The sequence below is a fragment of the Vitis riparia genome, chromosome 3 (genome assembly GCF_004353265.1).
Source record: "Vitis riparia cultivar Riparia Gloire de Montpellier isolate 1030 chromosome 3, EGFV_Vit.rip_1.0, whole genome shotgun sequence".
NCBI lineage: Eukaryota > Viridiplantae > Streptophyta > Magnoliopsida > Vitales > Vitaceae > Vitis > Vitis riparia.
The window spans coordinates 717,926-744,795 of NC_048433.1; the positions used below are offsets into that span (position 1 = coordinate 717,926).

General features: G+C 36.9%; 7 protein-coding genes across 7 annotated transcripts; 5 read left to right on the top strand and 2 right to left on the bottom strand.

Moving 5' to 3' along the window:
• The first annotated feature begins 1,870 nt into the window (after positions 1 to 1,870).
• LOC117911253 (auxin-responsive protein SAUR21-like) lies at positions 1,871 to 2,455 on the top strand. Its single transcript, XM_034825553.1, has one exon. It carries the CDS (start codon positions 1,961 to 1,963, stop codon positions 2,246 to 2,248), a length of 288 nt encoding a protein of 95 aa, XP_034681444.1. The 5' UTR covers positions 1,871 to 1,960; the 3' UTR covers positions 2,249 to 2,455.
• Positions 2,456 to 3,342: 887 nt separating this feature from the next.
• On the top strand, positions 3,343 to 3,844 carry LOC117911275 (auxin-induced protein 15A-like). The gene has a single exon (XM_034825574.1). The coding sequence runs from the start codon at positions 3,408 to 3,410 to the stop codon at positions 3,672 to 3,674; it is 267 nt and encodes an 88-aa protein (XP_034681465.1). The 5' UTR covers positions 3,343 to 3,407; the 3' UTR covers positions 3,675 to 3,844.
• A 1,283-nt stretch (positions 3,845 to 5,127) lies between these two features.
• On the top strand, positions 5,128 to 5,699 carry LOC117911256 (auxin-induced protein X15-like). Its single transcript, XM_034825556.1, has one exon. The coding sequence runs from the start codon at positions 5,210 to 5,212 to the stop codon at positions 5,495 to 5,497; it is 288 nt and encodes a 95-aa protein (XP_034681447.1). The 5' UTR covers positions 5,128 to 5,209; the 3' UTR covers positions 5,498 to 5,699.
• A 1,685-nt stretch (positions 5,700 to 7,384) lies between these two features.
• LOC117911265 (auxin-responsive protein SAUR21-like) lies at positions 7,385 to 7,940 on the top strand. Its single transcript, XM_034825564.1, has one exon. It carries the CDS (start codon positions 7,455 to 7,457, stop codon positions 7,740 to 7,742), a length of 288 nt encoding a protein of 95 aa, XP_034681455.1. The 5' UTR covers positions 7,385 to 7,454; the 3' UTR covers positions 7,743 to 7,940.
• Positions 7,941 to 15,797: 7,857 nt separating this feature from the next.
• Positions 15,798 to 16,366, bottom strand: LOC117911257 (auxin-responsive protein SAUR21-like). Its single transcript, XM_034825557.1, has one exon. The coding sequence runs from the start codon at positions 16,292 to 16,294 to the stop codon at positions 16,007 to 16,009; it is 288 nt and encodes a 95-aa protein (XP_034681448.1). The 5' UTR covers positions 16,295 to 16,366; the 3' UTR covers positions 15,798 to 16,006.
• A 2,075-nt stretch (positions 16,367 to 18,441) lies between these two features.
• Positions 18,442 to 19,083, bottom strand: LOC117911271 (auxin-induced protein X15-like). The gene has a single exon (XM_034825569.1). It carries the CDS (start codon positions 19,014 to 19,016, stop codon positions 18,729 to 18,731), a length of 288 nt encoding a protein of 95 aa, XP_034681460.1. The 5' UTR covers positions 19,017 to 19,083; the 3' UTR covers positions 18,442 to 18,728.
• A 4,241-nt stretch (positions 19,084 to 23,324) lies between these two features.
• On the top strand, positions 23,325 to 23,848 carry LOC117911268 (auxin-induced protein X15-like). Its single transcript, XM_034825567.1, has one exon. It carries the CDS (start codon positions 23,387 to 23,389, stop codon positions 23,672 to 23,674), a length of 288 nt encoding a protein of 95 aa, XP_034681458.1. The 5' UTR covers positions 23,325 to 23,386; the 3' UTR covers positions 23,675 to 23,848.
• The last annotated feature ends 3,022 nt before the right edge of the window (positions 23,849 to 26,870 follow it).

The following is a 26,870-nucleotide window of genomic DNA, read 5'->3' on the forward strand; positions in this document are numbered from 1 at the left end:
TACCACCAACTCTGTTGAGAATACTGGCCATACAGAACTTGCTTGCTCTATATATATGCTATTCATCCTGAGGATAAGGCATCCCACCAGACAAAGTTTTCTTGTTCTAAGAGATCTTAGAGTACCATTTTCCTTACCATTACTTTTCTGAATTCATAGAAGTCATGGGTTTTGGTTTGCCTGGGATGTTTGCTGCTAAGCAGGGTGCAGAATCCAAAAATGTGCCAAAAGGCTATTTTGCTGTTTATGTGGGAGAAGCCCAGAAGAAGAGGTTTGTGGTTCCAATCTCATACTTGAAGAACCCTTCATTCCAGAACTTGTTGAGTCAGGCTGAAGAAGAGTTTGGGTTCAATCATCCAATGGGAGGTCTCACAATCCCATGCACAGAAGAGGCCTTCATTGATGTTACCAGTGGTTTGAACAGCTCATAAGAGGAGAAGAGAGAGAGTCACATTGTAGTGGTATAGGATGAGTAACCTCTAACACATTGACTTGTAATTTGTAAAGCAGTCCCTCCAGTTTTGAATTAAGAGGACTGGACTGTTTCATTTCCATCCATTGTAAAATTATTCTACACATTTTCCTGCAAGAACGTTGAGAGTAATATCTCTCCATATATACAAAGGTTCAAACAGAATCTCTTGGTTTCCCTTTTTTCCTGTTGATTTTGTTTCCCCTGGTTTCCACATAAAATTTGAGAAACCCGAAAAGCTCAGAAGTTTAGGCATGGATTGATGGATTAACTAGTATGCATGTGCCTATATCATAACTATTTGGGCATAATGTGATTCATTTTTCACTCAATTCAACTAAAATCAAAATATTCAATCCAGGATTTTCTTTTCAATCACTATAAGCTGGTGAATTAACCAGATATGGAGCGACTACAAGGACCTTGGAATTTTTGGAATTATGTTGAGAATTGTCTCTAGAATTTGGGATATTAGTGAATTGTTAGACCTTAGAAATTCCGGCTTAAAAGCAAAATCTTTTGGGAAGTCCTGTCTCAAACATAGGATCAGAGACATACTTCTGAAATTGAAGAAAAGAAATCACTAATTTATGACTCCTTCTCATCTCTTAACTGAACCCTGCATTGAAGCACTTTGGAAGTCATTTGAAGCAATTCAGCTGAAGGAAGTTATAGTATTGATGGACCTATGTATAGTCTATAGATCAAAACTTGAATCCTTCTCCTGATGAGGAAACATGAATATTTTTGTCCCCTGAGGCTAAACCTTGTGCCATAAAAATACTAAGAAAAAAATTTCTACAAATTTTGGAGTATATGTTGGAAACTAATTCAGTGTGCCCATTTATGAATAATGCATGCTTTGTTTTTAGACTTAGGGAGTTCTTGAACTACATATTTTCAAGGTCCATAGTCTTGCTTTTGAGTTCTTTATATAAAGCATCATAGAACAGTATCATGTGATATGTTGGTTAGGTCTTGCTTCTGTTCAAATTTTTGTCTCTGCGTATTTGATGCTGAAGCTCGGATAGTCACTGGTTCCTCACTTGTGTAGAACAAAAGACATCATCACATGAGAATATGGCTTGTTTGTTTCAGTATATCCAAATGATCAGTTGCATATATGTTATAACAGTAGGATGCAATACAAAGATAATAATTTCAAGTGGTCCTCAGCTGTCTGTTCTATCAACTGGTAGGCCATGATGAAGCAACGGATATATGACAGTATGAAAGATATCGAAATCATATTATTTATTGGGAGGCAAAACCATGTGATCCCTGGTGATATCTCCTTCAAGGGACCCCATTGTATTAATCCCTTCTCCATTCATTCCATCTGAGAATACTGGCCCTATAGAATTTGTTCTATAAATATACCTATTCTAAGGGCATACATCCACCAAGTCTCAAAGCTTTTCTTGTTTTCCAAACTCTTAGAAATCCATTTCCCACTATCAATTTTCTGAGTAACTAAATTTGAAACTCATGGCCATCCGTTTTCAGAGGATTATCCCTGCAAAGCAGATCCTGAGGCGCATTCTTCCATCTCCAGAGTCTACAAATGTGCCTAAAGGTCATGTTCCTGTCTATGTTGGGGAAGCTCAAAAGAAGAGATTTGTGATTCCAATTTCATACTTGAAGCATCCTTCATTCCAGAACTTGCTAAGTCAGGCTGAGGAAGAGTTCGGGTTTGATCATCCACTGGGTGGTCTCACAATCCCATGCAGAGAAGAAGCCTTCATTGATCTAACTTGCAGTTTGAATTGCTCATAAGCAAGGAGGATAATCTCAAAACCACCAGCCTGAAGGACTCTGAATCTCTAACACCACTGACCCCAAAAACCAGTCCCATCAATTTTGCTTCATTGAGAAATAGGCCTTTTTTGTAATGAGAACAGTGTAAATTTCTTGTACTTTTCTGTAAAGCAAGTTTACAGTCAAATGTCTTCATGTTAATTGAATAGCTCTACTTTTTCCTTATCTTCTTTTGTCCTCCAGCAGCCATTCTGTACAAGTTAGTCCATTAATTTGCAGATTCATTTACAATACAAATACTAGAAATCCAATGGCCCAATATTTAAGTACTTGGGATTTGACAATATAGATACTCTCTCATTCTGGTTTCATTATTATGAATGTCCACTACCTGAATCAGCACTCAACCCTAATAAGAAAAAAAAGGCTTATTAAATAGGAAGAGGAAGAGAAAATAAGCAGCAGAAACCGAAAATAACCCCATTTCACTGGGTCAAGATCGCTATGTGTTAGGTGTTCCCTTCCATAACAGCTAAAATGCCATTGTTTTAACTGCAAATATCAAAAACCATGAAATCCCAAATGAATTTAGAATCAAAATCCTTCAATAATTTTTTGACTGCTAAGTTAATTTACATTTACTTCATGTTTGATTCTATTGTTGAACACTTTGACAAGGACATTTATATTATATGATTCCTTCTATGTCAATTATTTCAAGCAACATTATCACATGAGCTGATAATTCGTGTTCCCTTTTAGTGTATGCTAGTTTCATGGACTATGTATTGCTAGTAGTTTGTGTTTATAAGAACTCCAACAAGCTTCAGACATGTACCACAGGTATGCTATGGTTAGTGGAATGAATATAGTCCCTACCAGTTGGTGGTCCAAGTCCACAACCATTCCCAGCAAATAAATTTCTGTATGAACACCACCCAAATCTTATTATTATTTGGGAGGCAAATCCATGTGATCCCTTGTGATGAATGGACCCTATCAGAGACTTCTCTTTGCCACCAATTCCATTGGGAATACTGGCCATACAGAACTTGCTTGCTCTATATATATTCTACTCATCCTGAGGATATGGCATCCCACAGCCAAAGTTTTCTTGTTCTAACAGATCTTAGAGTACCATTTTCCTTACCATTACTTTTCTGAATCCATAGAAGTCATGGGTTTTCGTTTGCCTGGGATGTTTGCTGCTAAGCAGGGTGCAGAATCCAAAAATGTGCCAAAAGGCTATTTTGCTGTTTATGTGGGAGAAGCCCAGAAGAAGAGGTTTGTGGTTCCAATCTCATACTTGAAGAACCCTTCATTCCAGAACTTGTTGAGTCAGGCTGAAGAAGAGTTCGGGTTCAATCATCCAATGGGAGGTCTCACAATCCCATGCACGGAAGAGGCCTTCATTGATGTTACCAGTGGTTTGAACAGCTCATAAGAGGAGAAGAGAGAGATTCACATTGTAGTGTATAGGATGAGTAACCTCTAACACATTGACTGACTTGTAATTTGTAAAGCAGTCCCTCCAGTTTTGAATTAAGAGGACTGGACTGTTTCATTTCCACTCATTGTAAAATTGTTCTATACATTTTTCTGAGAGAAATTTGAGAGAAATATCTCTCCATACAAAAGTTCAAAAAGAATCTCTTGGTTTTCTGTTTTTTTCTTTCCTGTTGATTTTGTTTCCCATGGTTTCCATTTAAAATTTGAGTAACCCAAAAGCCTCAGAAGCTTAGGCATGGATTGGTGTATTGACCAGTATGCATGTGCCCATATCATAACTATTTGGGCATAATGTGATTTATTTTTCACTCGAGTCAACCAAAATCAAAATATTCAATCCAGGATTTTCTTTTCAATTACTATAAGCTGGAGAATAAACCAGATATGGAATGGCTACAAAGACCTTGGAATTTTTTGAATTATATTGAGAACTGTTTGTAGGATTTGGGATATTAGAGAATTGTTAAACCTTAGATATTCAAGCTAAAAAGCACTAATCTTCTGGGAAATCACTATCTCAAACATAGGATCAGAGACACACTTCTGAAATTGAAGAAAAGAAATCACTAATTTATGATTCCTTCTCTTGTCATCTCTTAGCTAATCCCTCCATTGAAGCACTTCAAAAGCTAGAAGCAACCCGTTCCAAGCAATTCAGCTGAAAGAAGTTATAGTATTGATAGACCTATGTATAGATGAGAACTTGAATCCTTTTCCCGATAAGGAAACATGAATATTTTTGTCCCCTGAGGTCAAACTTTGTGCCATAAAAATTTGTCTAGAACTTTTAGAGTAAATGTTGGAAAACAATCCAGTGTGCCCATTTATGAATAATGCATGCTTTGATTTTAGACTTTGGGAGTTCTAGAACAACATATTTTCAAGGTCCATAGTTTTGCTTTTGAGTTCTTTGTGTAAAGCATCACAGAACAATATCATGTGATATGTTGTTAATGTCTTGCTTCTGTTCAAATTTTCCTCTCTGCGTATTTAATGCTGAAGCTCGGATCGTCACGGGTTCCTCACTTGTGCAGAACAGGAAACATCGTCACATGAGAGTACATCTTGTTTGTTTCAGTATATCCAAATGATCAGTTGCATATATGTTATAGCAGTAGAATGCAATACAAAGATAAAAATTTCAAGTGGTCCTCAGCTGTCTGTTCTATCAACTGGTAGGCCATGATGAAGCAATGGATATATGACAGTATGAAAGATATGGAAATCTTATAATTGGTTGGGAGGCAAAACCATGTGATCCCCTGTCACATATCTCCTTCGAGGGACCCCATTGTAGTAATCTCTTCTCCATTCATTCCATCTGAGAATACTGGCCCTATAGAATTTGTTCTATAAATATACCTATTCTAAGGGCATACATCCACCAAGTCTCAAAGCTTTTCTTGTTTTCCAAACTCTTAGAAATCCATTTCCCACTATCAATTTTCTGAGTAACTAAATTTGAAACTCATGGCCATCCGATTTCAGAGGATTATCCCTGCCAAGCAGATCCTGAGGCGCATTCTTCCTTCTCCAGAGTCTACAAATGTGCCCAAAGGCCATGTTCCTGTCTATGTTGGAGAAACTGAGAAGAAGAGATTTGTGATTCCAATTTCATACTTGAAGCATCCTTCATTCCAGAACTTGCTAAGTCAGGCTGAGGAAGAGTTCGGGTTTGATCATCCACTGGGTGGTCTCACAATCCCATGCAGAGAAGAAGCCTTCATTGATCTAACTTGCAGTTTGAATTGCCCATAAGCAAGGAGGAAAATCTCAAAACCACCAGCCTGAAGTACTCTGAATCTCTAACACCACTGACCCCAAAAACCAATCCCACCAATTTTAAAACATGGAGAAATAGGCCTTTTGTAGTGATATCAATGTAAAATTCCACCATTTTTCTGTAAAGTGAGTTTATAGTTGAATTTCTTCATATTAAAAGAATAGCTCTTTTCCCTTATCTTATTTTGTCCTCCAGCATCCATTCAATATAAGGTATTCCATTGTTTGCAGATTCAGTTGCAATAAAAATACAGATGCTCTCTCATTCTGGTTTCATTATGAAGAATGCCCACTACCTGAATCAACACTCAGCCTGAATAAGAAAGAAATGCTTGATAAATAGGACGATTAATTAATCAAGGAAACTGAAAATAACCCTATTTTCACTGGGTCAAGTTTGCTATGCATTAGTTGTTTCTTTCCAAAATAGCCAAAATGTCATCATTTCTTCTATGTTTCTCTCTGCTGTTAAAAACATTGACAAGGACATTTGTATGATATGATTTCTTATATGGCTATTATTTCATGCAACATCATCATATGCCACAGGTCTGTTATGGCTACTGGAATGAATATAGTCCCTGCCAGTTGGCCGATCCAAATCCACAGTCAGCCAAGATGAATCCTGACAAATAATGTCAGAATGAAAACCACAGCAATCTTATTATTAGTTGGGAGGCAAAGCCATGTGAACCCTTGTGTTGAATATCCAAAGATGGACCCTATTAGAGACTTCTCTGGACTCTATATATTCTACTCATCATAAGGATATGGCATCCCACTGTTAAAGTTTTCTTATCCCAAGACATCTTTAAGAACCATTTCTTGTTATAGTCTGTATCCATTCAAAATCAAAACAGAACATAACTCAATTTCTGTCTTGAAGTGCCAAGGGTGCTTTTTCAAAAGGTTGATTTGCATAGTGCTGTTTTAAATGCACCTAGGCCTACTTTACAAGGGAAAAAAAATTAAGCTATGAATATGATCTTCCTTTTGTCTTCTTCATTTTCATCGTTTGAGCTTTTCCCCTTTCCTTGAATTATAAATGAACGGCACTTTTATTTTGAACTCCTGCATCCCTCAGTCAAACTTGATGAAGAACCCTTGAAAAACATTGTACTAACATTTTCTAGATAAGAAAACAGGAATAGTTTGTCTTCAACGGTCAAATTTGAGATGCTTTTAAATATCAGAAACTTGTTGCAAGTCAAGATGGTGAGGCAGTAAGGATCAGAAAACCAAGAATAATCAATAAATTTGTCTAGGTATTTTGGGAGCATATGTTGCAATCCAGCTCAGAGTGCCCATTTATGGATAATGCATGCTTTGCATTTAGACTTGGAGTTCTTGAAGTTCATTCATTGTCTTGCTTTTGAATTCTTTATATAAAGCATCATAGAACAATACCATATGATATGTTGGTTTGGTGATTCCATTCAAACTTTCTTCTTCTAGATTTAATGCGGAAGAGTGTGGACCATATCATCACTGGTTCTTCACTTGCGTAGAACAAGAAACATCATCACATGAGAATATAGCCTTTTTGTCCAGTATGTCCTAATGATCGGGTGGATGTATGTTATAATGAAATACAAAAATAATGATTTCAAGTGGTCGTCTGCTGTTTGTTATATTCAGTGGTAGGCCATGATGAAGAAACGGATATATGACAGTATGAAAGATATCGAAATCATATTATTTCTTGGGAGGCAAAACCATGTGATCCCTGGTGATATATCTCCTTCAAGGGACCCCATTGCTATAGTCTCTTCATCATTCATTCTATCTGAGAATATTAGTCATATAGCATTTGTTCTATAAATATACCTATTCTAAGGGCATATCCATCAAGTCCCAAACCATTCTTGTTTTCTAAGCTCTCAGAATCCATTTTTCACCAATACTTTAGTTTGAAGAACCAAGTTTGAAAATCATGGCCATCCGATTTCAGAGAATTATCCCTGCCAAGCAGATCCTGAGGCGCATTCTTCCTTCTCCAGAGTCCACAAATGTGCCCAAAGGCCATGTTCCTGTCTATGTTGGAGAAACTGAGAAGAAGAGATTTGTGATTCCAATTTCATACTTGAAGCATCCTTCATTCCAGAACTTGCTAAGTCAAGCTGAGGAAGAGTTCGGGTTTGATCATCCACTTGGTGCTCTTACAATCCCATGCAGAGAAGAAGCCTTCATTGATGTAGCTTTCAGTTTGAATTGCTCATGAGCAATAGGCAAAATCTAAAGACAACCAGCCTGAAGGACTTCAAATCTCTAACAACACTGACTCCAAAAACTAATCCCAGAAATTTTGCACCATTGAGAAATAGGTCTTTTTGTACTGAGAACAATGTACATTTCTTGTATTTTTCTGTAAAGCAAGTGGACAGTCAAATGTCTTCATATTAATTGAATGGCTTTACTTTACCTTATCTCTCTTTTATCTTCCAGCAGCCATTCTGTACAAGTTTTTCCTTATCACATTCTGATTTCAGATTTTTGAACTGAAGCCCAAAACAGAGATATACTGTTGTTACTCTGTCTCCCAAAAGCTTGCATTAGGAAATTCTAACAAATGCTTGATATTTCAATTCCAATTACATGAAACAAATCATTTTTTTATGAATGTCCACTGCTGCAACTTGAATCAAACTCAACCTGAATAAGAAAAAAGGGCTTGTTATGTAGGAAGATTAATGAAGCAAGGGAAACTGAAAACAAGTAAACAACCCCATTTCAAGTTGCTATCTCTTAGGTGTTCCTTTCTATAATATAGCCAAAATGTCATCATTTTTTTAGAATATCAAGATCTAAATTACAGTTTCAATTGCCCATGAGTGAGCAGGAAGATTAATTGACTTTATTTTACATTCTCTTTGTTGTTAAACTCGTTGACAGTGACATTTGTACAGTAATATTTTTTATATGGCTATTGTTTCAAGCAACATTGTCATATGAACATCTGTGTTTCTTTTCAGTGTATGCTAGTTTCATAGAAAATGAATTACTGGTAGTTTTTGTGTTTATAAGAACCCAAACAGGCTTAGACATATACCACTGGAAGGCAGTGGGTTATGGAATGAATATAGTCCCTACCAGTTGGCTGATCCAAATCCAGAGTCCCCATCATGTCAGTTGATCCAAATCCAGAGTCATTGATCAGCATATAGTAATAAATACTTAGCAATTTCAAGTGGGCTTCTCAAGTTTGTTCTGTTAATTAAGCAGTAGGCCATGAATGCATCCCAACAAGACCTTATTATTAGCTGGGAGGCAAAGCCATGTGATCCCTTGTGTTTGAATGTCCACTGATGGACCCTATTCAGCGACTTCTTTTCACCACCAGTTCCATTTGAGCAGACTGTCATAGAGAGTTTTCTTCCTCTATATATATTATACTCATCCTAAGGATATGGCATCCCACAGCCAAAGTTTTCTTATCCTAAGACATCTTAGAGTACAATTTTTCTTACCATTACTTTTCTGAATTCATAGAAGTCATGGGCTTTCGCTTGCCTGGGATTGTTAATGCTAAGCAGATCCTGCAGCGAGTGCGGATGGGTGGAGGGGTAAAAATTGTACCCAAAGGTTATTTTGCTGTTTATGTGGGAGAAGACCAGAAGAAGCGATTTCTGGTTCCGGTTTCATACTTGAAGGACCCTTCATTTCAGAACTTATTGAGTCAGGCAGAAGAAGAGTTCGGGTTCAATCATTCAAGGGGAGGTCTCACAATCCCATGCACAGAAAAAGCCTTCATTGATGTCACTTGTAGTTTGAATTGCTGATGAAAGCAGAGGATCTCTAACAACATTGACCTGTGAGCCAGTCTCCACAATTTTGAATTAAGACGACTTGGTTGTCTCATTTCCACTCATTGCAATCTATAAATTTTTGTATAGACAAAGCTGAGAGTCAGATCTCTCCATACAAAACATTCAAATAGAATCTCTTCTGTTTCTTCTTTCTCATGAAATTTTTTTGGGATATTTGGGACATTTGATAAACAATTAGACCCATCAAATCTTATGGAAAATGGAAGTAGGATTGTCAAAGATTTTCTCACGTAAGTAAAAGAGTTGCAGTTAAATTCTATGTTCCTGTGTTAGCTACTTAGCTGCAAGGGTACAGCTTGATTCAAGAAGGGAAAAAAAACGGAGAATCTCAAAACGACGCCGTTTCATTGGAAATATAAAAAACGGAGAAAGTTAAGCACTGCCGTTTTGTTAGTAAAATTTAAACGGAGAAAAGTAAACAATGGCGTTTTCTCCGTGGCCTTGGAGTGAAACGAGAACCCTCCACCTTGAGTCAGGAATGGAGGCATGTATGGATGGGGATTCCGAATACGATGTCGTTTTGATATGATAAAGCACTTTGATTGATAGTCTGCAATCCCAAAGCCATATTGGTTTCCGCCATTGATGTCCAACTGGCATTCTACACAGAGGTTTGATTCCATGAATGGATACTTGCATCATTGTTCTCAAACTAAGAATGTAAGATTCATTAAGAAGCTTCATGGCCTTCTACTTAGAACAGGCTTGCTCTTTATCTCCCTTGGTTTTCAGAGCACCACATGCCTTCATAGAAACAACTCTAAAACCTTCACCACCTTGCTCAACTGCATCAACCCCACAAAGTCATTTCCCTCCAATATGATTCTATCCGATTATTGTCGACATGGGTTTTCTTTTTGGCTCTGCAAACCTCTCTTTCAATTCATGCATACCAATGGGGTTCCTTTAGACACATATCATTGATTGATTTCCATTTTCTTACCTAAAATTTGGTTAATGGATTTCCATTTTCGATCTTCATTTCAACAACTATTCCCGGATCTTTGACTAGTCCACAAATTCTCGAAAGGAAAAATCACGGAGGAATCTTAACCAATCTTCAAAACCTGCTTGTTACAAAGAGAAGTGATGTAGTGAGTCTCAAATGTGGACTTCTATGATAATTTCTTAAATTAAGGTTGATGATCAAAGATTACATAAATAATAAATAATAATAATAATAATAATAATAATATTTTCTTTTCTTTTCTGGACAATCACCTATTTGGTTAGTTTTCCTTTACAGTAACATTGAAATCTAGCATTGAATACATACCCTCAGTCCAACTCTATATACAGCAATGTTGAGAGAATCAAGACAGGCTACAATACAGATTATTCATCTTCCATAATTTTCTGAGCAATGTTCATAAAACACCTAATGGAAGTGCTGCAACGCCAAGGTGGTCAGCCATGGCGCCTAGGGTTTCTCTCTTGTTCTCGTCGGTTCTTTCTTCTCCCCTCCTCCTCCTCCTTTTCCCTTCTCAGGCAACTTCACCCTTTGGGTCCTTCAAGCTGGAGAGCTTTGGGTCTTTCAAGCATCTGGAGGGATCTAAAAAAGGAGACAATTACAAAGGGTTTTGACGCATGGGCTGGTGTATCAAACTTCACCTTCGACAGGGTTCGAGATGAAATATTTGCTAAAACCCGAGTTTACTTCCAAGTCAGGGATAAGGGAACACTGCGCTACCCCTTGATGGGCCTGGAGGAATCTTGGCTTACGCCGAATCATCATTAAATAATGCAACCATCCATTTCCATGGAGAAGAGGAGTTGGGGATGGCTCATTTCCTGAGTGTACTGATTTGCAGACTGTTGCTACCCATGAACTAAGCCATCTTCTAGGACTTTCTCACAGTCAAGTTCAGGATGTCATCATGTATCCGTACATTGATTCTGGACAGGTCAAGCATTTCACTCGATTTTCTGAGGTAACAAGATCACCCCAATATTATTTCCTTATAGAAATCAATTATTAAGAATCAAGATCATAATAGGCTGAAAAAATAGGAGACGGGTTGGAAGTTGATTTTTAGCAGGCTGATTGGTTTTTTGACGAAGGATGGGATATGTCCATCTATATATTGAATTGTAGCTCGAGGTCTCATGGTAGAATATTCGAGAGAGATAAAAAGAATTAGACAGGTAAAAGAATAGAACAAAATACTTTTTTTAATTAATCTAAGAGCTCCTTTAATAGTGATTTTAATAAACACTTTTAATCTTTATAATATTCAAAATTTTTTATCATTTAAATGTTAGAAATATTAAAAACGTTTTTTACAATCACTCTTAAACCTATTTTAAATTATAGTGAGATTATTAAAAGAATGTGGATTTAACAATTTTTTTTAATTAAAAATTGGTAAAATTTGATTTTGATTTTCTTCATTTCCACGACTTTTCCCCAGTGTTTGACTGGTCCTCCTTTCATTTAATCCTCAGGCATCAACAATTGATCAAATGGTCAAACAATCCTCAAGAAATTCTCAAAAATGGAAAAACTATGGAGGAATAATATTCTTATCAAATCTTCAAAACCTTCTGTTAATGGACCTTTATATAGTCTGTTAAATAAAGAAATAAGAAAATTAAAATAAAATAAAATAAAAGGTTGATAATGGAAGATTGCATGCATAGAAATATTTTGTTATTTTGGAAATTGGAAGACATGATTTCCTTTCATATATAATAATAATAATAATAATTTCTTTATGTTTTTCTTTAATTAAAAATGAGAAGAAATTAATATAACCCTTTGATTCTTGAACAGCAATTTCAATATTTCGTGACAGAATTACTAATCCTGAATTAACCTTCATGACTTTGTGTTGATTCTTCCTAGAAACTCCATTTGTTGCCCACATTTTGGGTAGCTTTCCTTTCCACTTATACTAAAATCTAGCAATATCCTCAGACCCAAGTCCTTATATGGTAATAATGTTTGGATAATCTCAGTTGGATTAATTAAGAAATCAAGACAGGCTGCAATACAGTTGCACAGATCATTCACCTTCCATAATTTTCCGAGGAATATTGCCTATAAAATGATCACCTAATTGGAGTGATGTAACGCTAAGGTGGTCAGTCATGGCGCCTAGGGTTTCTCTCCTGCTTTCCTTCATTCTTTCTTCTCTCCTTCTCCCTTTCCTTTCTCAGGCAACTTCTTCAAGCCCCTCTCGCGTCGGGCCTTTCAGGCATCTGGAGAGCTTTGGGTCTTTCAAGCATCTGGAGGGGTCTAAAAAGGGAGACAAAACCGAAGGCATCCAGATGGTGAAGAAGTACCTTGAACGTTACGGCTACTTGAGCTCTACCCATTATTCCCAAATGGATAGCGATGATTTCGATGATACCTTGGAATCTTCCCTCAAAGCCTTTCAGACCTTTTACCATCTCAAGCCCACTGGAAGCTTAGACGCCCCAACAGCCACCCTGATGTCCAAGCCTCGATGCGGGGTCCCGGACCACCCCACTGGCACAAACAGTATTAACCCCCAGTATACTATCGAACCATGGAGAGTGAAATGGCCCCGCGATCAGATGCATATCCACTATATCGTCTTCCCAGACTCCCACCCAGAGGAGCCAATCACAAGGGGTTTTGAAGCATGGACCGCTGTTTCAAACTTCACCTTCGAGAGGGTTCGAGAGGAATCGTTTGCTAAAATCCGAGTTTATTTCCAAGTGAGGGATAAGGGAACTGCACCACCCCTTGATGGGCCTGGAGGAATCTTGGCTTACGCCGGTCCATCATTAACTAATGCAACCATCCATTTCGATGGAGAAGAGAATTGGGTGGAAGGTGCATTTGCTGATTCTTTTGATTTGCAGACTATTGCTACCCACGAAGTAGGTCATCTTCTAGGACTTGGGCACAGTCAAGTGGTGAAAGCCAACATGTATGCTTATACGGGTACTGCAGAGACGAAACCTTTGATTCAGGATGATATCGATGGCATTAGAGCTAAATACAGCACTTGATGATCAATCGGCTGTCAGCTTCTTTGAATGCTATGCATTGGCTCATGCAGTGAGTTTATTTCGTCCATCAATAAATCTTATATTATATTAACAAACGAAACATAATCTTAAAGTATAAGACAATGACACTTATCATAAATAGTATTCGATACCGAGTTAAGAGTTTTCTATTCCATTTGGCGTTTACTATTCCATTATAATATTTCATTATGATGATTAATGGAAAATATTCCATTTTGATGATTAATAGAAATTATAACATGGAAAAAAAATTGGACGGGTGTGATTCGAAGATCAAAAGGTTGGCTCATGGTTTATATAAAGCTAACGTCTCAAATATAATTGATTGGTATGAAAGATCGACTCTCAACTATATTCAACAGATTTACAATTTTCAAGAAAAATTTGAAATAATATCTCTATAAGTTTCCTAATCTCCGACTATAAAAAGGATAATAATAATAAGAAGAAAATTATTATTATTATTATTTTGTTGGTAAAACCTTTCGAAGTTAAAAATTTGGAGGGATGAAAGCAATATTTTCATTATGATATTGGTAATTGCACCAGAAAAATTATTGACTCTGAACAGTCATCAAACTAATGACATCATAAATATATAATTTAAATCTTATTAAAAATAAAATAATGATAAAATTTAAAATATAAATAATTATAAAATTTTAAATATATTTCCTCATCTTATCTTTAATATTGATAAATTAAATCATATGATAAGAATAAAATTTATTAATGTATTGATATTTCTAATTCTATTAAATAATAAAAATATAACTTTTAATGGTTAACATGAAATAAAATTTTATTATCTAAATATATTTATTTTTATATTTTTTTAATAATGTTTAAAAAATAATTTTTTATATGTAGTGCTTTTATTTTTAATCATTCATCGTATTTATGTAATTATTTTTTAAAATGATTATTTGATTAAAAGGGATGAAATCATCCTAAGTTTGTAAAACTAACACTTCATTTTTTCATCCTAAAAAAACAAGAATGCTCTTACTTTTTTCTCGTAAAAACGGTCCTTTATTTTAAAACACAAATGTAAATATTTAAAATGTTGAAGGATATTTATGTCAAAAATTGAGTTACTATTCAAGTAAAAAAACGCGAGTGGTTAATTTTACAAATTTGGAATCTTTCATCTCTTTTAATCAATTAATCATTTTAAACAAGGTCTTAAATCTTTGGATGTAAGCCATGTCAGCCAATGTGTCACCCACCCAATTGGCCTCTCTAAACAACTTGAGAACCTTGCACTTCCAGCTTCTATGGCTTATCTCTTGACAAGCTTTTGTTTGGATGACATGAAAACTCCTTGCATGTATCTTCTTTTGGGTGAGGACTATAGAAGTTTGAGAATCAACTTCTGCTCTACCTTTTTATCATGGCAGTCTCTCTTTTCTGAAAATTAGTTCTGTTAGAAAGGTTTAATTGCATTTCTTGCAGAGATATGGCTCCTAATGGGTCAACAGGCCGCTGAAATTAATCCTTGTTTAAGCTAGAATTCTTCTGGACCTAGACCTTCCAGCTAATTGCAGCGAAATAGTAAGCAAGTCATGATCTCCACTGATCCTTTTCTTAAGATTGAGGAAGATCCCATCTCTGATTGGCGCAGAGAAGAAGCTGTTCTGGTCAAATATTCCTCGAAGTACTAATCCAAATGCCTTCAATGATAGGACATTCCCTAAAGAAATGTAGATTTGAGTCTATAGAGGCATCACGAAAGTCACAATTGGCTGAGACAGCAGGCCTTCTTTAACCAACTTTTTCCTCCCTGCAGATTCGAGTCATCCTTCCCTGCAGATTCTGAAAAGATTGGGAAGAGAGCATACCTGAAGTAGATGGTTCCTAGTGCCTTAAATCTGTCAAATCTTCAAGAAAATTGAGGGGAATGACTTCACTTTCCTGGAAGAGTTGATCAGGAAGAATTCCAGCCAAAGCAGCCAAATCCCAATTGCTTGGATTGTTAGATAGCAGCTAACTTTTTTTTCTTTTTCCAAATCAGTATTGTTCAGAGGTTTCAGGGTATGATCTATAAGAATCATACCATTAACCCATCTATCCTTCCAAGAAAGTTGTTGACCCATCACCAACTCTGCAAGCCAAGCTTCTATTCTACACCTACTTCCCTGCCCTAATACTCCATGTACAAGACATGGTTCCTTGGTTCTTCAGTTTCAACATCTCACCATAAACTTGAAATGTTTTTAAGAAATATCATAAGCTCTTCTTTCTTGAAATGTTGTTGAGCATGCCCTTAGTTGAAGATTTGACTTTTTAGCAGGATGATTGAATCTGAAATATTTAACAAGCCAGAGGAGATTTATAAAGGCTAATGGAGTAATCCTTTATGTAGATTTTGTCTGGTTGATCTGCTGCAAATGCATTTGGAAAATCCAAGGCAATAACCTTCACTATATGGTTGCAAGAGGAAAAAATATAAGTCAAAAGCAGAGCTATTCAATTGAGACGAAGAGATATGGCTGTCAATTTTCTTTACAGAAAAATAAAAGAAATTTACATTGTTTTCACTACAAAAAACACAATTCTCATAATCCAAAAATTGCTGGCATTGGTTTTTGTGGTCAATGGTGTTAGAGATTTGGTATATCCTTCAGGCTGGTACTGTCTAGATTTTCCTTCTTGCTCATGAGCAATTCAAGCTGCAAGTTAGATTGATGAAGGCTTCTTCCCTGCATGGGATTGTGAGACCACCCAATGGATGATCAAACCCGAATTCTTCTTCAGCCTGACTTAGCAAGCTTTGGAATGAAGGGTGCTTCAAGTATGAAATTGGAATCACAAATCTCTTCTTCTGAGTTTCTCCAACATAGACAGGAACATAGCCTTTGGGCACACTTGTGGACTCTGGAGATGGAAGGATGCGTCTCAGGATCTGCTTGGCAGGAATAATCCTCTGAAAACGGATGGCCATGAGTTTCAAACTTAGTTCTTTGAACGAAAGTGATGATGAAAAATGGATTCTAAGAGTTTAGAAAACAAGAAAGCTTTGGGACTTGATGGATATGCCCTTAGAAGAGGTATATTTATAGAGTAATGCTATATGGTCGGTATTCTCCAATGGAATGAATAGTGAAGAGGCTACAGCAATGGGGTCCCTTGAAGAGGATATAACACATGGCTTTGCCTCCCAACTAATAATAAGATTTTGACAGCATTCATACTGATATACATTTGTTGCTTCATCATTGCCTACCTCTTAGCAAAACAATCAACAGAGCCCCACTCCACTTGAAATTATTTTGTATTGCATCCAGCTGATATTACTAGCTGTGTTATAACTTAAGACTACTGCATATCAGAACAGCCAAGTTATCTTTTGATGTCATGATCTTTCTTGTTGCCACACAGGTGGGGTATTTGTGCTGAGGTTGACCTTTCATCTTGAATTTATTGGGATGAAAGATAGAATGGAAGCATTGAACCAGCAGAGCATATGTTATTGTTCCATGATCTGATGTCTAGACTCAAACCGACCAGATTCACCAAACCCTAGCTAAGCATGAATTGGATAAAGGAGGCTTTCATTTCACTGGTCAACTCAAAAATTTCAATTCTTAGACCAAGTACCACCACTAGCAGCCTAAGTACTTGGCAACAAGATAAGGAATCTTAGCGACTAAAGCGTCGAATTGCAAATGATTAGAAGCCTGTATATAACTTAGCATATATATATATTTATATATGTTCATATATTTGGAGATTTGTTTCAGAAAACACACTGTGTCTAAATGCATTCTTAATAGGAAATCATGTTGCAGCTTTTAGAAATGGTGAGTACTGCTGGATCTTGATGGTACCTTGCGTTGTTTAAATTGATGGAGCTATAACTATAGCAGAGAATATAGCATTTTGGTCTCTCAAAAACAATTCATCAGGTGAAATAAACAAGAAAGAAATGACAACGTAATTTCTGTCATTTTCTCATGTAGTGTAACCTATATTCTCGCTCTCAAAAAAAAAAAAAAAAGTTATACAGAAAGGAGAAAAGGATATACATGGGATTGCATTCATTCTTTACAAAGTTGTCAACAGTGAAATGAGAAGTAAGATTGAGGAAAATATCTTCTCTGCAAGGGATTCTGGGACAGCCCATTGGATGATCAGATCCAAATTCTTCTTCTGCCTTACGGAGAAGCACTTGGAATGAAGGTAGGTTCCAGTAACCTTTTGAATATCTGCAGCTGCTGAAACTGCTCTTGCAGTCATAATGGATTTGTGGAGAATTTAATTTCTTAGCATGAACAAGGCCAGCAGGAATGTGGACACCCATAATTTTTTATAGGTAAATCTCTTCAACAGAAGAATGAACAAGCTTGGGCTTGCAAAACAGAGAAAGCTTTGGAAGTAGAGAATTTGAACACCTATGTTGATTGTAATACTAGCATACGAGTATATATAGAAGGAATGGTATATTTGAATAAGTTGTGGAAGGAGTGGTATGAAGATATTTGGATAGTAGATGCATATGAATGTTTGTACACAAAAGTGACCCACTTGAAATCAAGAAGATAGGAGAAACTCTCTTTGATTTAAGAACAGTACAAAGCTCAATATGTACATGCACTAGCAGCATGCTTGAGACATCTGATTCTTTTCAGTCTTCTTAGCAAGGAACCATATATTAGACATGCAAGCCTATCTAAATAACAACTTGGTTTTAATTGGGTCTCCCCCAGCTTGAACTCACCTGTCAATCCTACCAAGTGATTTGAACATGATTCTCTCCTGACAGAACAGATACTAGATCAGTTGATGCAGATGAATTATGAATATATACACTCTAAATTTTAAATCACTGATCATCTCTGATATTAAATAATGTTCAGATAAACAATAAAGGAATTCGAGGTATATTCATAGCTGGAGCTAAAAAGAGAACAACAGTTAACATATCTCCAACAGAAATCACTGGCAATGCGCTACTTTAGTACACCAACTTGCAAGGGACACCCTTTTGAAGAGCACATGAAGTGTCTCCCACTACCCCCTAGGCAGTGGGATCCATTTTAACCACCAGAGTGCTATTGTTACAGATGATGTTATTCTAAGGAAATGAAATTCAATATTGCAAAGCAATCCTTGATTGAAATTTGAGCTCTAGGTTGAGAACAGAGGAAACAGATTAAATCAATGGGAAAGCAGAAAAGTAAGAGATTCTATTTGATCCTTTTATATGAAGAGAATTGGCTATCAACTTTCTTTACAGAAAAAATGTATAAAATAATTTTACAAGTGGAAATGAAACAGCCCAGTTCTCCTAATCCAAAAATGGAGACTGGTTTATGAGTCAATGGCGTTAGAGACTCTGCATCCTAGAGCCTAGTCATTTGCATATCTTTCTCCTCTCATGGGCTGTTCAAATAACAACTGAGATTAATAAAGGCTTCTTCTGTGCATGGGATTGTGAGACCACCCATTGGATGATCAAACCCGAACTCTTCTTCAGCCTGACTCAACAGGGTCTGGAATGCAGGATTCTTCAAGTATGAGATTGGAACCACAAATCTCTTCTTTTGGATTTCTCCCACATAAACAGCAAAATAGCCTTTAGGCACATTCTTGGACTCTGCACCCACATGTGCCCGCTGCAGGATCTGCTTAGCATTAACAATTCCAGGCAAACGAAAACCCATGACTTCTATGGACTCAGAAAAGTAAAGGTAAGGAAACTGGTACTCTGAGATCTCTTAGAATAAGAAAAGTTTGACAGTGGGATACCATATCCATAGGATGAGTAGAATATATATAGAGCAAGCAAATTCTGTATGGCCAATATTCTTTGGTGTTGAGAAGTCTCTAATGTTAGGGTCCATCTGTAGACATTCATGACAAGGGTTCACATGGTTTTGCTTCCCAACTAATAATATGATTTTCAGTGGTCTTCCTTCTGAAATTTATTTGCTGGGATCATCATGGCCTACTTCTTAACTATCAAAACTAATTTGAAAAGCCCACTTGAAATTACTTGTTTAGTTATCTGGCAATTAATCTGACTCTGATCTATATCAGCCAACAGGTGGGGACAATGTTCATTGATGCACTAAGAATAGCTCACCCATAGTGTATGTTTGAAATTTGTTGGGGTTCTAAAAAACACAAATTATCAGCTCATGTGATGATGTTTCTTGAAATGAATTATCCATATAGGAAGTCATATTATTTAAAGTCCTTGTCAAGGTGTTAAACAACAAAGTGAAACAAAGGAAAATGTAATGGCAACTGGCAAGGAATGGATATTGATAATAAAACAATGCCCGTCTCCCATCCCCATTTGTCCTACCATTGGAAATGCCTTACTCGGTTTTCAGACTCAAACATAATCCTTCTCAATAGATTCAAGTTCTAAAATTCTGTTCAGATGCTTTATCAAAGATATAATCAACATTAGCACTTCTACAATCATGCTGATTGGTTTCTGATGAGTTTGAAGAATCCAAACTGTAATAGACATGACAAAATGGGCACCACTTGCCTTTTAGATGATGTTGATTTATGAAGGTTCAAAGAAGGCCATTCATTTGAGATTACATTTACATTTTTCACTACTATTTCTAAGCCATCAATTACAACAACAGGAATAGGATATTAAAACTTCAATTTTTTATTTAATGTTATTAATAACCATAATCATAAGTTGTTCTTTCTTAAGATGTTACCAAATATGCCCTTAGTTGAAGATTTAGTTTTACCAGTAGAAACCGAAATGTTTAAATAAAGATTGATAGATTTTGAAGGGCAAATGAAGTAACTCTTTAAATGGTTTTGGTCTTATGGCAATAACTTTTACTAAATGGCTGTCAGGGGAAGACAAATAGCATAAGAAAAAGGTAAAGCTATTAAATTAAGATGAACAAATTTGGTTGCAAACTTGTTTTCCAGAAAAATAGAATAAATATACATTGTTCTCTTAAGGAAAAAGAAAAAAGGAAAAAAAAAACCAACTCATAATTCAAAAATTGTTGGGTTGGTTTCTCTGGTCAATGGTGTTATAGATTTGGTATCCTCCAGGCTGATCCTTATGTGACTTTCCTCCTTGCTCATGAGCAATTCAAGCTGCAAGTTAGATTGAGGAAGGCTTCTTCTCTGCATGGGATTGTGAGACCCCCCAGTGGATGATCAAACCCGAACTCTTCCTCAGCCTGACTTAGCAAGTTTTGGAATGAAGGATGCTTCAGGTATGAAATTGGAATCACAAATCTCTTCTTCTGAGTTTCTCCAACATAGACAGGAACATGGCCTTTGGGCACATTTGTGGGCTCTGGAGATGGAAGAATGCGTCTTAGGATCTGCTTGGCAGGAATAATCCTCTGAAAACGGATAGCCATAAGTTTCAAACTTAGTCTTCAAACTAAAGTGGTTGTGAGAAATAGATTTCTAGGTTTTGGGAAGCAAGAAAAGCCTTGATACCTGGTGGATATGCCCATAGAATAGATGTATTTATAGAACAAATGCAATAAGGCCAGTTTTCTCAAATGGAATGAATGATGAAAAGACAATTGCAATGGGGGTCCAGGTCCCTTAAAGAAGATATATCACAGGGCATCACAAGGTCTTGCCTCTGATGCTTTCATATATTTGTTGGTACATCTTGGCCTACCATTTAACAGAACAAACAGAGTAGCCCCACTCAAAATTATTATCATTGTATTGCATCCCACTGATTATAATGTATCGAATTGATCATGTGGACAAAAACATAACTAGAAGGACTAAAATGCAGACCAGACTTCTCATATTCATGGACAAAATGCTACAAACTATAGCAGACCACAAGTACCAGATGTGTTATAGGTTATGACAGTACCAAATATCAGAGCAGACTTATCTTCTAATGTGATGTTTTTTGCTACCATACAAGTGAGAGATTAGTGCTGAGTCTGAGTCTTTGGCCTGAATTTAGAGAGGCGAAAGATTGAATAGACTCGTTGAACCAACATAACATATGGTATAATTCAAAAGATGCTGATGTCTAGACTCAAACATACTTGATATTGACCAAACCCAAGCAAAACATGAATTGAATAAAGAAGACTTTTATTTCAACAGTCAAGTCAAATATTTCATATCCCATATATATGGTATTGTTCTTATTTTGGAAAACCTGTTTTCTCTTAGAAAAGACTTTTGAGGAGGACAAAGGAGAAAAAATGTACATGGGATTGCATTTCCTTCCTTACAAAGTCATTGTTGTTTTTTCTTTTCATTTCCTTCGGAAAGCTCTTTTTATACATGTAGCCCAGTCAAACGAGAAGTAGGATCGAGGAAAATATCTTCTCTGAAAGGAATTCTGAGACCACCATTAGATGATCAAATCCAAATTATTCTTCTGCCTTATGTAGTAGCTCTTGGAATATAGTAGCCCAATTGTTGAAATATATATTACATCCTCTAACTCACTGTCCAGGGCAAATCAATCACAAAATCATAGTGCAGACCAGGTTCTGACATGAAGTAATGATTCATGAACTAAAAGATAGTATAGCCAGATGCTGGAAGACAAACGAGAAAATCTTACAAATCTTCATGTCTGAATTCCCATAAACCTGAACTAGACAGGGTAATATCTCTCTTCTTTCCCCTCCTGTCTGAATTCCTCATAAACCTGAACATGTCCCAAGCCTTCCCTCCTAAGCATTTTCCATGCATTTGAATCAAGGAACTCAGTTGCAAGACTCCATGTATCACATCTGTAATTGGACACACCGCATTGGAATTCATCTGTTTATCTAGCTCGGAGATCAGTTCATCTCCAAAAATTGAGAAACATTAGCTCCTCAAGGCTTTATCCTCCACCTCATAGACGGTAATTGCAAAGGTGTATATGTACATAATATGCCCTGCCGTTTATTAGAGAACTACGAAAAAAGGATCCACTTGAAACCCCAGATATGGAGAAACCTCTTGTTGATTTAAGAACAGTACAAAGCTCAATCTATTCATGCATTAGAGGCATGCCTGAGAAAATCTAATTCCTTTCTGTCTTCTTGGGGAGGAGACAGAATGGGGACTTCATTGGCCACATGGGTAACTTTCTTATTACTATTCACTTAATTTCATAGGTGCTGCCATCCCATATTAGACCATTCATAGCTATGTAAATAACAATTCATTTTCGACTGAGTTCTCCATAGCTTGACCTCACCTTTCAATCCAACCAAAAAACTGTGAAACAGAAATGGCCTTGTAGTGTTAAGAGTAGAATACAAGGGAATGGCATGGTTTTTTTCTTCTAAAAAAAAACAAAGTCAAAGTCAAAAGAAATCCTTCATATTCTTTATGTGAAGCTCAAAACAGAGATCATTGCTGTCATGTGGCATCCCAGTTTTCATTTGCTTGGAATTGTTATTAGAAAAAGCGACCCTTCATATTGAATTTGGATAATCTTTCTAGGAGGCCTTCAAACTTTGAGTAGGAGAAACACATGGACAAGGACATCTGAATAATATGATTGCCTATATGGCTAATTTATTCCAAGAAACACCATCGCAGGAACTGATGATGATTTGTGTCTCAATCTTATTGTCTGCTAATGTCATAAGAAATGAATTACTGGTAATTTTCGTGTTTATCAGAACACCAACAAGCTTCAGACATATATCACTGGAAGGCTATGGTTAGCCAAATGAATGTAGTCCCTACAAGTTGGTTGAAATAGCAAACAGTTTCTAGTGGGCTTCTCCAGTTTGTTCTGCTAAATTTAAGCAGTAGGCCATGACGAGTCTGTCATTCAATAAATTTTTAGGATTAAGACCACCAAAATCTTATTATTAGTTGGTGGACAAAGCCATGTGATCCCTTGTGTTGAATGTCCACAGATGGACCCTATCAAGGACTTCTATTCACACCAACTCCATCTGAGAATACTGGCGATACAGAACATGCTTCCTCTATATATATTCTACTCATCATAGGGACATGGCATCCCACTGCCAAAGATATCTTTTTCTAACACATCTCAGAGTACCATTTTCCTTACCATTACTTTTCTCTGATCATACGAGTCATGGGTTTTCGCTTGCCTGGGATTGTTAATGCTAAGCAAACCCTGCAGCAAGCGCGCAAGGGTGCAGAGGCCAAAAATGTACCAAAAGGCTATTTTGCTGTTTATGTGGGAGAAGTTCAGAAGAAGCGATTTGTGGTTCCAATCTCATACTTGAAGAACCCTTTATTCCAGAACTTGTTGAGTCAGGCTGAAGAAGAGTTCGGGTTTGATCATCCAATGGGCGGTCTCACAATCCCCTGCACAGAAGAAGCCTTTATTAATCTTACTTGCAGTTTGAACTGCTCATGAGAGGAGAGGAAGATATGCAAATGGCTAGTCAGTAGGACATGTAATTTCTAACACCACTGACTTGAAATCCAGTCTCTCCAATTTTGAATTAGGAGAACTGGGTTGTTTCATTCCCACTCGTTGTAACTTATTCTATACAATTTTAGTCAAATTTCTCCATACATAACATTCAAACAGAATCTTTGTTTTTCTTCTTTTCTCATTGATTTTGTTTCCCCTGGTCTCCTTGTATAAGTAGTCACCATGGATATGCACATAAATTTAAGAGAAACAAAAAATCCCGGAAGTTTAGGCTTTCTTGATGACTTTTAGCTCCTTCACTGCAGATACTGATGTGCATATGCCTGTCATAAATATTTGGGCAGAATATGGTCATTTTCCACTTACGTCAACCAAAATCTAAACCTTGAGTCCAGGAGCTGCTTTTCAATTATGGTCAGTGAATAGACCCGCTGTAGGCATTGGGGTCCTGTTTCTTCCTTTCTTTTTATCATCGATCATCTCATTTTCCCCATTCGTTGCAGCTATTAAAGCTAGAGGCTTAGCTCACTCTATTCAAGACTATATTTGAAAACTATTTTCAGTTCAACTAGACATTATCGATTTTGATATTTTGCAATGCAGTTTTTGTTAGGCTTTGTGGAGCCTAGTTTTGTTTGATCTAGTTTGACGACCCGACCCGAATAATACTGTATGACTTTTTAATGGGAGATTTATTGAGGCCTGTTGGACCCGTTTAGCCCATTGTGAAACCACCTTTTGTAATTAGGGTTTTTTAGTATGGTGGGGTTGCCGTGTTATATATATAGAGAGAATATTATAACCGCTAGGTTGTACTCTGTATTCTTCCCTGATAATAGTGATATCCCTGCAACTCCGTGGACGTAGGCAAATTGCCGAACCACGTAAATACTGTCTTATGCGTGTGATTGTTTTTTCTTTGACGTGTGTTTTCTCTAATTTTTGTTTCTCACGGGTTGGGAATTCTGTTTAATTCCCTACAACTGGTATCAGAGCCTAGGGTTAGGTTTGAGTGGGAGCAATGGCAGAGGAAGCAGGAAAGGCGTCTGGAATAGAAAAGTTTGATGACATAGACTTTGCGTATTGGAGGATGCAGATTGAAGATTATCTCTATGGGAGGAAATTGCATCTGCCTCTTTTGGGGACAAAACCTGAGAGTATGAAGGCTGAGGAATGGACGCTTCTTGACAGACAGGTTCTAGGAGTTATTAGGTTAACTCTGTCTAGGTCAGTTGTACATAATGTTGTAAAGGAGAAGACCACAGCAGATTTGATGAAGGCTTTGTCCGGTATGTATGAAAAGCCGTCCGCAAACAATAAGGTGCATCTGATGAAGAAATTGTTCAATTTGAAGATGGCAGAGAATGCATCAGTAGCACAACATCTGAATGAATTTAATACAATCACAAATCAATTGTCGTCTGTAGAAATTGATTTTGATGATGAGATTCGTGCTCTGATCGTCTTGGCTTCTTTGCCAAACAGTTGGGAGGCAATGAGGATGGCAGTAAGCAATTCTACGAGAAAGGAACATAAGCAAAGGTTATAAACGGAACATAAGCGGAACATAAGCAGGGTAGATCAAATCTTGAGACAAGAGGTAGAGGTAATAACAGAAATTCAAATCAGGGTAGATCAAATTCCAGAAATTCTAAACGGAACATAAGCAAATCTAGATCAGGCCAACAAGTACAATGCTGGAATTGTGGGAAAATAGGTCACTTTAAAAGGCAATGCAAAAGCCCTAAGAAGAAGAATGAAGATGATTCTGCTAATGTTGTAACAGAAGAGGTACATGATGCATTACTTCTTGCAGTAGACAGTCCACTTGATGATTGAGTTTTAGATTCAGGAGCTTCATTTCATACCACTCCACACCGAGAAATCATACAGAATTATGTTGCAGGTGATTTTGGTAAGGTGTATTTGGCTGATGGTTCAGCCTTGGATGTTGTGGGTCTGGGAGACGTCCGAATATCGTTGCCCAATGGGTCTGTTTGGTTACTGGAGAAGGTTCGACATATTCCTGACCTAAGGAGGAATCTGATTTCTATTGGACAACTTGATGATGAAGGACATGCAATACTATTTGTTGGTGGTACTTGGAAGGTTACAAAGGGAGTTAGGGTATTGGCTTGTGGAAAGAAGACTGGCACTCTGTATATGACCTCATGTCTAAGAAACACAATGGCAGTTGTTGATGCAAGTATTGATACAAGCCTATGGCACCGCAGACTTGGTCATATGAGTGAGAAAGGGATGAAGATGTTGTTGTCAAAAGGAAAACTACCAGAATTGAAGTCCATTGATTTTGACATGTGTGAAAATTGTATCTTAGGAAAGCAAAAAAAGGTGAGCTTCTTGAAAATTGGCAAGACACCGAAGGCTGAAAAATTGGAACTAGTACACACTGATTTGTGGGGGCCTTCTCCGGTTGCATCCCTAGGAGGTTCTAGGTACTACATCACTTTTATTGATGACTCAAGTAGAAAGGTATGGATTTATTTTCTGAAAAATAAATCTGATGTATTTGAAACTTTTAAGAAGTGGAAGGCCATGGTTGAGACAGAAACAGGTTTGAAAGTAAAATGTTTGAGGTCAGATAATGGAAGAGAGTACATAGATGGAGGGTTCAGTGAGTATTGTGCTGCACAGGGAATTAGGATGGAGAAGATCATTCCTGGGACACCACAGCAGAATGGTGTGGCTGAGCGCATGAACAGAATTCTCAATGAGCGTGCTAGAAGTATGAGGTTGCATGCTGGACTACCAAAAACTTTTTGGGCTGATGCTGTTAGCACTGCAGCTTACCTGATAAACCGAGGACCATCAGTTCCCATGGAGTTCAGACTTCCTGAGAAGGTTTGGAGCGGTAAAGAGGTGAAGTTTTCACATTTAAAAGTTTTTGGTTGTGTTTCTTATGTTCATATTGATTCTGATGCTCGTAGTAAACTTGATGCAAAGTCAAAAATATGTTTTTTCATTGGCTATGGTGATGAGAAATTTGGTTATAGGTTTTGGGATGAACAAAACAGGAAAATCATCAAAAGTAGAAATGTGATATTTAATGAACAGGTTATGTACAAGGACAGGTCAACTGTAGTGTCAGATGTTACAGAGATAGATCAAAAGAAATCTAAGTTTGTCAACTTAGATGAATTGACTGAAAGTACTG

Bases quoted from the DNA above. Each gene is read 5' to 3' on its own strand.
- LOC117911253 (XM_034825553.1), top strand. From the start codon at position 1,961: ATGGCCATCCGTTTTCAGAGGATTATCCCTGCAAAGCAGATCCTGAGG.
- LOC117911275 (XM_034825574.1), top strand. From the start codon at position 3,408: ATGGGTTTTCGTTTGCCTGGGATGTTTGCTGCTAAGCAGGGTGCAGAA.
- LOC117911256 (XM_034825556.1), top strand. From the start codon at position 5,210: ATGGCCATCCGATTTCAGAGGATTATCCCTGCCAAGCAGATCCTGAGG.
- LOC117911265 (XM_034825564.1), top strand. From the start codon at position 7,455: ATGGCCATCCGATTTCAGAGAATTATCCCTGCCAAGCAGATCCTGAGG.
- LOC117911257 (XM_034825557.1), bottom strand. From the start codon at position 16,294: ATGGCCATCCGTTTTCAGAGGATTATTCCTGCCAAGCAGATCCTGAGA.
- LOC117911271 (XM_034825569.1), bottom strand. From the start codon at position 19,016: ATGGGTTTTCGTTTGCCTGGAATTGTTAATGCTAAGCAGATCCTGCAG.
- LOC117911268 (XM_034825567.1), top strand. From the start codon at position 23,387: ATGGGTTTTCGCTTGCCTGGGATTGTTAATGCTAAGCAAACCCTGCAG.